Genomic DNA, 13,821 nt, shown 5'->3' with positions numbered 1-13,821 from the left:
TTCTCCCAGGAAAGGAGAGAAATCCATGAGAGCAACCCGAACAAAACCTCGCTGCAAACGTGGGGGCCATTGAAATAAGAAACTTCTGCTAATTAGTTGTAGGCAGGATGGAATTCAGACCTTTGAAAATATTCATCTTACTATAGCTGTGACTCAAGTCATTTAATTCTCCCATCTCAAAGCTTTAATTTTCCTCAATACATTTTAAATTTCAAACAGAGTACTTCTTTTGAAATCTTATCACATTTATTATTTATTTATTTATTTACTTATTTGCACAGCACACCTGTGAGCGTCAATAAACAAGTTTGGGGAGTTGGTTCTCTCCTGCCATGTAGCTCAGACAGCTGTCAGTTTCTCAGGGTTGATAGTGGGTTTGTTCAGATCCACCATCTCTCAGCTCTAGAGTATATATTGTGAATTAAAGATTTTTAAAGATCATTTTCAAAAATCCACCCCCTACACCATATCAAGTCTTACTCACTAAACTTGATCATGGAGATGTCTGAGGACTCTTCTCTATGAACGTGCCATGTGCATGCTCTACTGGTGACATTACATACGCTGTAGATACAGTTCAGTCATAAGATCGAGCTGTTTCTGTGGTCATTGGACAACAGGTTGCGGGCGTCTCTCCTTAGCAGTGAGTTATATCACCATCTTACTGCATGAATCCAGCATAGTGTGTAAATTCATCTAATAGCACACACTGTCCTCTGATCTCTCAAGCTGTGGGTTAGTCCTTCTCACAGCCAGGAAAAACTGCACTCTGTAAAGAGTGTGTGGGTATGAAAGCCATACTGCAGGACTGGAGTTCCATCTAACTATTTTTATATCTGCCTGTCCTTGAGTGCATGCCTTAATTTCTCTGTGTCTCCATGCTTGGAAACACAGGTTGTTATACGTATGAGCAGCAGGTACAGTCATAAGGCTTCATTCCGGCAGTGTCTGGTATTATCTTTTTAAAGCGTCAGTTCCAGTTGGGAAGAACGCTAAGGTAACTACATATATGGACAGGTGGGCAGAGGAACACGTGACTGAGGACTCAAAGGCGGGGCTTTTGAGGTGGTTATTCAAATGTCTTGGGATGGATGGCTTAGATGGATAATCCCTCTGGTAAAGAGTTACCTGGTTGATGATGAAGAAAAGAAATCCGTGATGAATGAGTCGGGGGCCTGAATAGAACCATTTCGAGAGTTACTAAAAGCAGGAAGAAGTGGATGGAGACCAAGAGGCTGAGCCCTGTACTGGTGCACAGACCGCAACCATGGCAGCAGCGGGGTGTTAAGACTCGCCCGCAATCCCCACCTCTAGGGAAGGGAAAACAGAAGTGTGACAGCCTGGGCTACACAGAGAAACAGGGTCAAGACTCAGGAGGGAGGGGAGGAAGAAACAGAGGGCTGAAGGGAGGGAAAGAAAGGGGAAAGAGAAAGAACCAGGCCGGTTATCCACCGCCCTCTCAATTCCTCTGGCGACCCCTGGTGGCCAGTCACAAACGTGGCTACTCTTTCCTCACTCTCTTGCATGATGAACAGCCAAATCCCAACGAGGCACTTTTTCTGTTCTGTCCGTTAGACTGTCTACACTAGTACACTCCACTACTGCTTACCGATGGGCAAAGGAAATGATCCTGTGCCTTCATGGAATGTCACTTGGAGGAAGCAAAATTCCTGAAATCTAAACTGGTCCTGATGTGGGTCATCACTTTCCAAGCATCAGCTATGCCCCTAGACTTTTCTATCGTATCTCCAGCCAGACCAGACCCCAGTCTTACAGCAAGAGACAGATACCAAGACACAGTAGACATAATTTCTATTTGCATGTTACACACGTTCCTGACATGGAGAGTCAGTAGGTTGGGAGCAGGGACTAAAGACACTCGTCTTAGTTCTTTCGATCGACATGGTTGTTCTAGCTTGTTTTCTGTTGCTGTTATAAACACCATGACCAAAAGCAACTGGGGTGGGAGCACTTATTTCATCTTACATGTTATAATCCGTCATTAAAGGAAATCGGGGCAAAAACTCAAGGAAGGAACTAAATCAATGACCATGAGGAATGAATGCTGTTTATTGGCTTGCTCGGCTTTCTTATCCCTGTGAAGATCACCTGCCTAGGGGTAGCACCCGCCCACATAAATCATTAATCAAGAAAATACCCCACAGTCTGATAGATGTAACTCTTCAATTGACATTCCCTCTTCCAAGGCGATTATTTTGTGTCAAGCCAACAAAAATCTAAGTAATGATTAAGGGCCCGAAGGAAATAGGAACTCCACAGGAAGACCAACAGAGTCAACTAACCTGGACCCTTGAGGGCTCTCAGAGACTGAACCACCAGTCAAATAACATACATGGGCTGGACCTAGGTCCCTTGCACATATGACTTTGCACAAGGCCAGTCTTTATGTGAGTCCTAAACAACTGGAGAGGGAACTATCCCAAAAGCTGTTGCCTGTCTGTGGGAAATATTCTTCTAGCTGAGCTGCCTTGTCTGGCTTTAGTGGGAGAGGATTCAGCCTGCAGAAACTTGATGTGCCAGGATGTGGGATCTCCAGAGAGAGGGGCCTTCACTCTCAGAAGAGAAGAGAATGGGAGATGGAGGAAGGACTACATGGGGGGAGGGGACCGGGAGGGAGGGCAGCAATCCAGATGTATAGTGAATAAATAAATACATAAATAAATGAAAAAAGAATACAATAAAACAAAACAATCTAACTAGTGGTTTTATTTTACATAGACAATTCCATTGAGGTGGCTCTAGGGAATTTAAACAGCTTACCATGTGTGAGGGCAGTATTTTGGCCAATACCCAATCTGCATACATGTTTCTAGCCAACCCTTTCTTCCATTCCACTAAGAAACACCACTCTAGATAAGAGGATACAACAGCCAGCTGCTCCCAGACTTCAAACCAGGCTTAAAAAGGAAAGTGTGCCTTGGTAAACCAATGAGACCTTCTCTGTACTTCTAAATGCAAAGACTGGAGGCCTGCTTGCTTAAATAGCATGTTCTCTCTTAACTGAAGTCATTAGTACCCAAAGTAAATGTCTTTACATTCCCCCAAGTAGATTTGAATGAACCCCCACTCTGCCCCACAGATCTCTGTCCCATGATCTGCCACACCAAGTTAATCAAGGAAAAATGATTTTTATTTGAAGCAATTAGTTTTGTAACCAGAATCATTAAATAGCTTTGCAGAGCCATTTTAATTCTACACACATAGTCCCAACACATGGGAGCAGCTTGCTTGAGACAGCCGTGTGCTCCCAGGGAAGTTTGCTCATCATGCTTCCTGTTGATGCCACTAAACCATCCTTTCCTGTGATCATTCATAGGGAAAATTAACTTTTTCAGTTTTTTCTCGTCTTCTTAGATCATCCCCAAGCTCCTCTGAGTTCTAACCAAGTGTTGACTTATCTCCTCATCAAGAAGCAACTCCAAGCCCATAGACTCCTCAGCTGGCTCTTCCCTAAACATCCCAGGAGGTAGGGAAGACTTCTTAGAGCCCCAGGCAAGAAAGCTGTAGCTTAGAAGGAATGAGAGGGGCCATGAATGGGGGGGTCTGTTCTCATTTCAGAGTCTAGCTAAGATTAAAGATGACTGGGAAAGTTAATAACTTCTGCCTTTGTGTAGAATTTTCATTTTCCCAACAGACAATTGGGCACAAAAAGTTTTCTGCAGAGTCCAAATACACTTAATAAAGTGTTCTATAACAGAATTTTTGGCCACTTTGATTTTTTTTTCATATGGCTTTGTTATTTTAAGTCCTTGGTGCCTCAAGAACACCAAGAAGGAAATATGAAGACACTGACCCATGACCTCCAATGCCTTGGCATTGCCGGTGGCTGTGTAGCCACCTGCAGTAGATATCGTTTAAGAAATCTGTTGACCACGTGTCTTTCACAGAACCAGTCCCTACATTTATCCTAGAAAAGGCCCATTGGCCATGTTTATATCTCAGGATCCTTGCTGATTGGATCAAGGAAGATCACCTGATAGGAACTTGGCCAATCACACTATACCGTTAAGCACACATTTCTGAATCCCTGTTGGTTCCATAACTTAAGCCAAGGAAGCCTGAAAACTGTGGTTTGGCCGAGTTGGCCAAGTGCCTGAAGAAGGAACGCATACTGATATGCCAAGAATGAGGGCCAGTGGCATGCTGGCTGAGCCAGCTCCTGAGGTCTTTCCAGAACATTCTTGGTTCCTTGTGGCAGCCTGTTTCTGAGAGAGAGAATGAGAGGTGATATCACTCAGGGCCCCAAGCATAAGACAAGAACCACATAGTCATTTTCCTGTGTGATTAACAGGTTACTTTGTTGAGCCAGAAAAACTGGCTTGTAAGCCTGCTCCAAAATGCATGTCTGCTACAGCCACAGGGGACACAGACAGCATCAAGGAGAATTGGACCAAGAAGGCCAGAGAGCAGACCCAAGATCAGCATGCCCGTAAGTTTCCTGTGCCTTCCAGCAATCAGGGAAGACAGTATAAAAAGTACAGACACAATGGAGATTTCTCCAGAGGACACTGGCCTAGAGTGTCCTATATTGAGAGCATCGTGCCTATATTGAGGGTCAGTCCCATAAGGAGTGTGGGCCCCCTAAAGCTGAACTCCAGACCTCCTTGCAACCCTTTGGTGTCTAAGTTCCCTGGGTTTCCATGCCTTAAGCTGACTGCAGCTGGGTGTCCCTCCAGCGCCCTCTATTGACGTAGTCACCCAATAGCAAAGATGTTTAAAGCTGTTATTGTGGCTCATGGTAAATTGGACCAGAGATGCAAAACGAGTGAGGATGCACACTTCTGTGCCAACCTATGCAGCAATCACCGCTGCCTAGATTTCCATCCCATGGTTTAGCGAGTAGATGCCAACTGTCACAAAATACCATAGCTTACCCCAAAGCAACAAGGCCTTAGCCATCTGAACTTCAATAATTTTTAAGCTAACATAGCATGCTTCATGCTGTCTGTGGATCAGAGATGGGGTGATGTCTGGCAGGGAAGCTTTGGTTGAGGGTCTCTTGTAGAACTAAGATACAGCCCTAGACATCAACTAAGTTGACAGTCAGTCCTTACTTTAATGAAGCCCAAGCCCCAGGGAGAATAAATGCCCCATTCCAAGTTAAACAACTAGGAATTGCAGACCCAGGACAGAGTCCCTGGAGCCTGACCTCCAGGATTTTCCCTAAGTTCAAAACCACTGACAAGCTTTACGAGGATAGACGGAGCTCATAGAAACACTGCTTTGTCTCTCGAACCTGGATGAGTAGGGGACCTGAGAAGGAGCAAGTATCGTTCTTCTGAAGCTCTCAGCGGCTTCTAATGAGCAACACAGAGTCTGGATCCTTCCTTCTCTTCCACACATACTTGGCTACTAAGGAAGTTCTGACACCCTGAGGAGGGAGCATACCTGGCTACAGATGACAGATGGGTGAGTGGGGAGCTCTGGTTCCACCTTCACTCCCAAGACAAGCTGTCCAGTGGGTTCTCAGGACGGTTTAGAGCATCTGCCTCCACTAACTCAGAAGACAGCTGTCTAGACCAAGGGTATCAGAGCAGCCCTTTACCATTCTCTAATGGATGAGCGCAGAGTTCTTGACAGCATAATCCTGTCACCTTCCTATCTGCGTTTGGAGGGTCCAACCTGCAGGGTCCTGAGTGAGCTTCTCTTCATAGGCTGCCCCCAGGTTGCCCTCACAGACCACACAGTCTCCCAGCCCCTCTATAAGAACGCCCCACCATCCCCAACAAATAAATACACACACACACACACACACACACACACACACACACACACACACACCAGGAATCATGCCTTGTCTCTCCCGGAAGAGCAATGGGGTAGACCTCAGGAAAGAGGCTGGGATAACTCTGAACACTTCAAATTACCGGTGTTCTTACAAGATAAGGTCAAAATCTGGCTATCTCTTTCCAATGAAGACAGCTCCAGATGCCTCTTTATCTTCTGAAGCGTGGCAAATCTCAGTTTCACTTAGTAATTTCCTTATCCAGTAGCAATTAATCCACATTCTTGCTTGGTGATTGGGGCCTTCTGATTTGCAATTTCCCTCTATTTTCTTTAAAGCCCACAAACCATGATTTATTTGGGTCAGTATTGGTGGCAACTGGTCTCACCAAAGAGATAATGGCAATGATAGTCACAGGGACATAGCAATAAAAGCGGTGTTTATTGTGAGTTGGGCATTCCTCCAATTGGCTGGCTCCATAACCTCTTTTGTCTTGAGACCCAGGTCAGGCAGAGTTCTGAGTCTCACTGTGAACTGACACAGCAGATATCTGACGCTGTTAGGAAACGTGGGTAAGTACTAGCTGGGCCCATCATATGCCCACAAGCTTGACTAATTCAAGAGGCCCTACTCCAACCTCTGTATCCCAGGACCTTCTGAGATTACTTTTCTAGGGATGTGATACATGGTGGTCAAAAGCAGAGATGTTCAGCTCAAAAACCGAGCCTTAAATTCTGAATCGGGCAAAGGACCAAGGGGCTCTGGCACACAGCTCACTGTTCCCCTAGCAGCAGCCACTGGAGGTGTGTCTTCTATTGGGTGCAGCGTGCTGCCCAGCCCCCAGCCCAGGCAGAAAGCATGCTGTTTCCCCTACAGTATTTCTGATCCTGACTTCTGGAATTCATTATGCACTGATTTGTAGACAATAACAGGGGAATGTCGCAGAAATAACAGGAAAACAAAACTAATTTGAGAAACAGCATCCAGAAGATGACTCAGAGGGTGCTCTGAGTGCCACATCCTTCCTGCATCGCTATTTTCGCTACCCTCATTTTTAAAAGGGTGTCATTTTTCCCCTGATGACAATGTCAGCTGCTTCCCTAGGACAGGCAAGGAACTCATATTTCTGCCAAATGAAAGGGACATCCCTCATGGTTGACAGCTGCTTCTCCTTGGGTGCTGTATCTGCTCTACCATGTTTTTCTATTTCCTAGCTGGAAGCCTTAGCTTCGGACACCTGGCTGTGCCTGTGAGCATCCGTGAGATGTTGCCCAGACTTTCCCTGCTACACCTGCCCACACTGTGGGCCTTTTCGTGGACTCTGCCTTCTCAGCTTGCATGCACTTCCTGCGGAACGCTAAGACCTTTGATCTGAGACCGCACATGGGCAGGACTTCCGGAACCATCTTAGGATGTATTTATGGCTATAGAATTTGACCAGAGGACCATCGCTCAGTCAGTGGGTGACCAGCTAGGTTCTCTGTTAATTAAGGGGGGAAAAACCTAACAAACCAACAGAATAACCTCAAATCCATGGAGCTGAGGAAACTGTCCCCTTTGCAGTCCAGCAGACAAAGGCGAACTAGACCAGGCCCACCAGGTAGAAACAGAAGGAAAGAAAACCTCCTTCCTATTGTTTGGGTCTAATCTTCTCTCATTACTAATTGCTGTTTTCCCAAATCTAAATAATTGCTAAAGATGCAACATTCAGACTGATGAAGAACTTCTTGGTACAAAGCCAGGTTGGATAAAATAGAAGAGAAAGAAGAGAATGAGGCTTCATTCATCCGCTAGGATGGAGGTGGGAGTTACAGAGCAAGGGAGGGTGAGAGGAAGACTGGGTCCCCCAGAGACCTTCATGAAATGCCAAGCAGGATTTGGAAAGCTGACCCCCATGTTCACCCACACCCCGCACACCCCTCCCACCTGGGTGTGTCAACTATGAGAACTTCTTTCTGATGAAGATGGGACCACTGTGGGACAGAACAGTATCTTGAACAGAGGAAGGGGGAAGGGAGACTAGGACAAGGTTTAGTCCCCAAATTTAGCTCCATGGGTACCACAGTACAATAGGGAAGAAATTTCAGGTATCCATGCAGCATCGTGTCTGGAGATAACAATGATGCACTGTACGTTCCAAAAAAAGATAGAAGAAAATATTTTGGCCATTTTCACTGCAAAGAACTAAATCCTTGTAAGAGATAAACACTCACACATGCACTTGAACATCACACAGTATACAGATGTATCAAAACATCACAGGGTAGCCAATAAGGGTGTATGACTTGTGTGTTTAGATTAAAATTTGCTAAATTGCCAGGCGTGGTATACTGGGGAGATTGAGGCAGGAAAATTACCATTAATTCACAGTTAGCCTAGACTATATAGCAAGACCCCATTTCAAAACAAAACTTTAATAAATATATATGTGTGTCCTAAGTCAGGTATGAAAACCTCAGAGAAACTTGGGGTTTGAAGAGCAAATAAAGAAATGAGAGGACAAGGTGTGGAGAGGAGAAACACACAGTATGGAGACAGCAAGAAGCAAGACAGAGTCTTGCTAGGAACGCACTAAGGCCTTTAAATCTGATAAGAGTGTAAGTATAAAGCTGACATCTGAAACAAATACAGCACAGAAACACAAGGAGAGCCTCTGTGTAGTGAAATGATGTCATAGTTTTGGGTCTCATGTAGGTCAAGTGGCCTTGAGACATCTGGGCTGTTTGCTGCTGGAGACCCATTATCGTCTTTCATCCTGCTGGACTCTGCTGGGAGGCTCAGGGGAGCACACCTCAGTCCCCCTGCCAGCTGGATTCTATCAGTGGCAGGCATCTCCGGAAAAAGACTGTGATCATTCCCGAGTGATGACCTTGGACATAACCGCTTCTCCCCATCTGTCCCTCATTCTCAACACAAGCCTCTCTCTAAACTCTGGGCTCCTCACTTACCTTGCAGTCACATGAAGAAAGAAATAAGAACCCCCTCCAGAGTCCAAGAAAGCCTACCAGCGACAGTGCAGCCCAGCTATAAACACCTGAAGTTCTCCAGTTCTCACCTGCCCACTTCCATTCTCCAAAGGACAGACTGCTATGAGGTGAACTACATCAGAAGCCATGTGGTTAGGAGAGAGAAATAAGTCAAGAGAACACAGCAGGACAGTACCAGTAAAAAAGCAGTGACACTGACTGAAGCAATTTACCAGGTTATTAAATATGCAACACTGTTGTATGCAAATCATATGCAAATAGGAATACCAGCCTCCACAGAGATAGGCCTTGTTTTGCTTTCTCTAGCTTTGAAGCAAATCCAATTTGGTAGATGAAAATCGAAAGTGGCTCTGTGGTGGGCTTTAATGTGTTTCTTTACCTCAGCATCTGCCCCCCAGACCCCCACCCAAAAGTACCTTCAACCTAAATGTGTCTTGTTCACAAAGAACTGTGTAACCTGGGAATGCGCTAAACCTCACTGGTGGGTTTGGAAAGTCCCTATTCTCTTGTCTCCAGGATGGAAATGGAGTGACCTCAGAAAGGCCACACATGAGCCTACAGACTAAACTGTGGCCTGTTATTTCCAGCAGCTCCTCACTCCTTACCTTCCTCGGACTCTCTCCAATGCTGGCCCTGTCCCAAGTATTATTTGAACAAAACAACTATTAAAAGATAAAAAAGGAAGGGCTGGTGAGATAACTGAGTGGTTAAGAGCACTGACTTCAGGAGGTCATGAGTTCAAATCCCAGCAACCACATAGTGGCTCACAACCATCTGTAAGGAGATCTGATGCCCTCTTATGGGGTGTCTGAAGACAGCAACAGTGTGCTTTGGGCTAGAGCTGGGAGGTGGGGGGAGGCGGTGTGAGAGGGAGAAGGGAAGGGGAGGGAAAAAAGATAAAAGGAGGATTGTAACGAAAAGAAAGTTGCTGTGTTACTATATATAAAGGGAGGGGTCTCTATAAGGAGGGGGTGGGGCTAAGTCAGATTCTCCACACCTCCTCCACAAATATTTGTTTACTTTTAGAAAAAATATTAAAGTTTTCTTCGAGGATTCTTAAGCCTTTCAGGAAATAGAAGTTTTGAGGAAAGTGATGGAGGGCCATAGATCGAGCGTACGGTCTAAGGGCAATAAACGGACTACTGCAGGTCGAGGGGTGCACGACAGAGGTCAGAGGGGAGGAAGCTGGGGAAGAAATGGAGAGGAGAATCAGCAAAAACAAATTGTGTATAGAAATTCCATAACGAAATCTGTTACTGTGTCAATTTTAACCTATTGTTTAACCTATGGTATGCTAATAAAAAAAAAAAAAAAAAAAAAAAAAAAAAAAAAAAAAAAAAGGAAAGCAAACAGGGCTGGGGTATGGATCAGTGAGAAATGTGCTTGACCCGAGGTCATGAGGACCCAAGTTTGGATCCTCAGGCCCCACATAAAAAGATGGGTTTGTAGCCCCAGCGTTTCAGGGGCAGAGGCAAACAGATCCCTGGGGCTAGTGGCCAGCCTGTAGAGTGGGTTCAGCGAGAGACCCTGTCTCAAAGAATAGAGTGAAGGGTGAGTGCACACAGACACACGCGTGTACCCATGCATGTGTGCATGCACAGGACATACAGAAAACAAATAATAACAAAACCCAGGAGTCTACAAGCTAGTATTTCCACTCCATCTGGAGTGAGCTGCCCCCTAGCTCTCCACTACAGGCCTTGTTCACATACCCGAGCCGGAAAGAACCAGAAGAAGAGGTTGCTGTTGTAAGTCTGGTTCACCGTGATGTAGCCGGCATAACTCTTGTCATACATCCCAGGGAAAGGACTGACCATACTCTTCCTTTGCCCTGGTGAGGAGAAAGAAAATATAGGGAAGGATTAGAGAATGTGTTCTATGTGCCTGCCCAGGCTGGGGGAGGCCTTTGCCAGCCACCAGGCCAAGATGAGAAGCTAAGAGGAGGTCCGCATGAGGGGTTCTCAGAACATAGCCTCCTCCAGCTGCTCCCAGACTCCCCATTCACAGTGAGGCCAAGGTCACTGGAAGGTGAAAGGGGTCAGGATCCAAGTCTTTGTATTTTTGTTGTTGATGTCATGTTAGTACCTCGGGTGTTTCCACTTCGCCCACTGAATGGCAGATGCACCCACAAGATACAGAGAAACAGACAAAGCAGCTGGGAGTCTTGGGACAGCCTATGGGCCCCACCTTTTTGTAGGGGCACAAAGTCTATTGGTCTCTTAAGAATCAGGACTGAGGGGTTCCAAGCAGCTAGAGCAGGCATCAAGCCCAAGTGACCTCATGGTTACGGAGGGTGCCGAGTAGAACAGGGACATTGTGGAAGACAGAGACCCTGGATTTCTTATTTCAACAAAGAGACGGGAAAGGAGACAGAGGGTGTGCTCAGCCAGCTGTGAAGGCCTTAGAGGAGATGATGCTGATGGAAGCTAAGACTTGCGAGGCCATGACACCAGGAAAACAAAGAAAGGTTAGGTAATTTGCCCAAGATTCCCAGCATTGAAGAGGAACTGGGGCACATCTCCCGGCCCAGTAGTGGCAGCCAGGCTGCAAGGCTGTTCCTTCCTGCCTGCTATTGGAGGATGCACTGAGTCCTAGGTATAGGGGACAAGAAGTAGAAGAGAAGTAGCAACAAGGAACAGGGCAGAAAGGGAACCGAGAGTGGGTGTTGGAGCACGTGGGAGGGAGCAGAAGGGAGATCTGGGAGGAAGAGAAGCGTCCTTGAGGAAAGAATCACTCCAGAATCAGTCTGAGACACATTAAATTGGAGACTGAGAGATCAACATGCCATCAAATAGTGATACTGTGGTGAGCATCTCTGTTGCACCTGGTAACCAGCAACATCACTGACCAAAAAGAAGAAATGGACCATAGTAAGAATATTCAAACTCACAGAAAGTAATGTTCAATCCATGGCCTTTCTCCCCATATACCACAGCTTTGAGGCTGTAAGTTTTGTTTTAGAAACAGGCACACCTTTCCAAGGAGGTACACTTCTGACCTCTTCCCCCAGCACAACTGCCTAACCAACTTTGCGACCCTTGGCGGCGGCAGCCAGCCTCCCCTGTGCTGTGGTTTCTCAACTAAGACAGACACATCCCTTATGGGTCTGCAGGAGTCATCATGTACAAGCCTGTCAAGAGAAGCCAGCTTAGGGGCTCAGGAGAGATCGCTCAATCAGTTAAGTGTCTGCCTGGCAAGCATGAGGACCTGGCTTGGATCCCTAGGTCCCACATAAAGAGTTGGTTTATGTGATGGGTGCTTACAATCCCAATATTGAAGAAGCAGAAGTAGGAGGACCCCAGGGGCTTCCTGGCTTGCCAGTCTAGCCAAATCAGTGTGTTTCAGGCTGGTGAGATACCTTGTCGCAAAAGAAGTAGATAATATCACTGAAGATGACACCCAACACTGTCCTCTGGCCTTCACACTAAGGCACACTCATACATACGAGTATATACACACAGGGGGGAAAGATGCTGGCTTGCACGAAGCATAGCTACTGTTGTCTGTAAATTTCCTGTGGTGATTGAGATGATGCAGCACCTGGGGGAGGAGACATTGGTGGCACAAAAAAAAACGGGTCTCAATGGGAAGTGATCTGGGGGTTCAGCCTGCTACAAAGTGGGATTTCTGGTCAAAGAGATCTGGTTTATAATCCCTCATGAGGTCACTTTTTATCCAAGACTTTCTTTCTGTACAAAATGCAGACACTGATTATCTTACTACACACTTTCTGTGAAGGACAACAATTCGAATGTGCCTGGGAGGAGACCTAACATTAAACAAGATTTCAGGAGTCTACAGGAAGTGGGTCTCGTTAGCCTGTGGAAAGTTACCCCTGAAGGAAGCGTAGATGTCTGGAAGCTTTGCCCAGTTTGGGCTCTCCCAACTTGTCCCAGGCAGAATTGCTTGACTACAGCCCCACAGTTCTGTCCACTCACTCGCCAGGGGCGTTTGTCTCTCTTGTGTCCCCACCAAAACTCACGTTGGAAATTGAGCCCTCATTTTGAGGTATCAAATTTGAATTTAGTATTTGAGAGCCAGGCTTTGGTGGGTGATGAGTGTTAATGCAAACATCAGGGCGGGGCCCTGATCCAATAGGGCTGTGGCTATATCAGAAGAGAAGAACCATAAGGTAGCACCTTCTGTCTCACTATGACGGCCTGGGCTGGTTCAGGGCTCTATGAAGTGCCCGTATCCAGGATGATCTCACCAGATCCAGCTTCTGATCTTGGACTCTTCAGCCTGTGGAACTGCAAGCTAAACAAACCTTCATTGTTTATAAACTGCTTGGTCTGTGTGAATCAGTTACAGCGACAGAAAATGGACTAACATCTCCAACCCAAAAGTGACAAAGGAGAAAAGGGAAAGGGCTGTAAGAGAAAAGAAACAGAGAAAAAATATGATGTTTTGAAAAAGAATGCCCCCCCCCATAGGCTCATGTATTTGAATGCTTAGGCTCTGGGGAGTGGCCCTATTTGAGAAGGATTGGGAGGTGTGGCCTTGTTGGAGGAAGAGTGTCACTGGGGTGGACTTTAAGGTTTCAGCCTCTCTCTCTCTCTCTCTCTCTCTCTCTCTCTCTCTCTCTCTCTCTCTCTCTCTCTCCTCTCTCTCCCCGCCCTTCCCCCGAAATCAGGCTGTAACTCTCAACTACTTCTCTAGCACCGTACCTGCCTGACCCACATGCCTTCATGCTCCACCCATGATAATAACAATCTAAGAGCCTCTGACACTGTAAACAGTCCCCAATTAAATGCTTGCTCTTACAAGAGTTTCCATGGTCGCGGTGTCTTGTCACAGCCATCAGTGTCACACTAAGACACGGGCCTTGCCTTTGCTCTAACTCACCCCTCCAACTGTCCTTTCTCCTTCTTCTACTCTCATGCCAAAGATCACACTCCAGGGTTGGAAAGCCATTAAAATGCTGAGGAAGATGCCTCGAGCAAATCTACTAATCGTCATCTCAACATCAAACAGACAAACTTCTGTTCTCCAAAAAGAACGAGCAAGAATTAAAGCTGAAAGCTGGCATGAGTGAGGCACAATCCAGAGTGAGGTCAGGGGCGGCACGGGATTCGGGAGAGAAGACAG

General features: G+C 46.2%; 1 protein-coding gene across 1 annotated transcript in view; it reads right to left on the bottom strand.

Moving 5' to 3' along the window:
• Cpvl (carboxypeptidase vitellogenic like) overlaps positions 1 to 13,821 on the bottom strand; it is a 102,754-nt gene that overhangs the window by 85,116 nt on the left and 3,817 nt on the right. The window contains exon 2 of the mRNA XM_034519486.2: positions 10,446 to 10,564. Coding sequence (XP_034375377.1) covers positions 10,446 to 10,564 — 119 coding nt within the window. The remainder of the gene's footprint in view (positions 1 to 10,445; positions 10,565 to 13,821) is intronic.

This window comes from Arvicanthis niloticus, chromosome 15, assembly GCF_011762505.2.
Source record: "Arvicanthis niloticus isolate mArvNil1 chromosome 15, mArvNil1.pat.X, whole genome shotgun sequence".
NCBI classification, from domain to species: domain Eukaryota; kingdom Metazoa; phylum Chordata; class Mammalia; order Rodentia; family Muridae; genus Arvicanthis; species Arvicanthis niloticus.
Note: the sequence above shows the minus strand (reverse complement) of the source record. Positions and strands in the feature narration are given on the sequence as shown.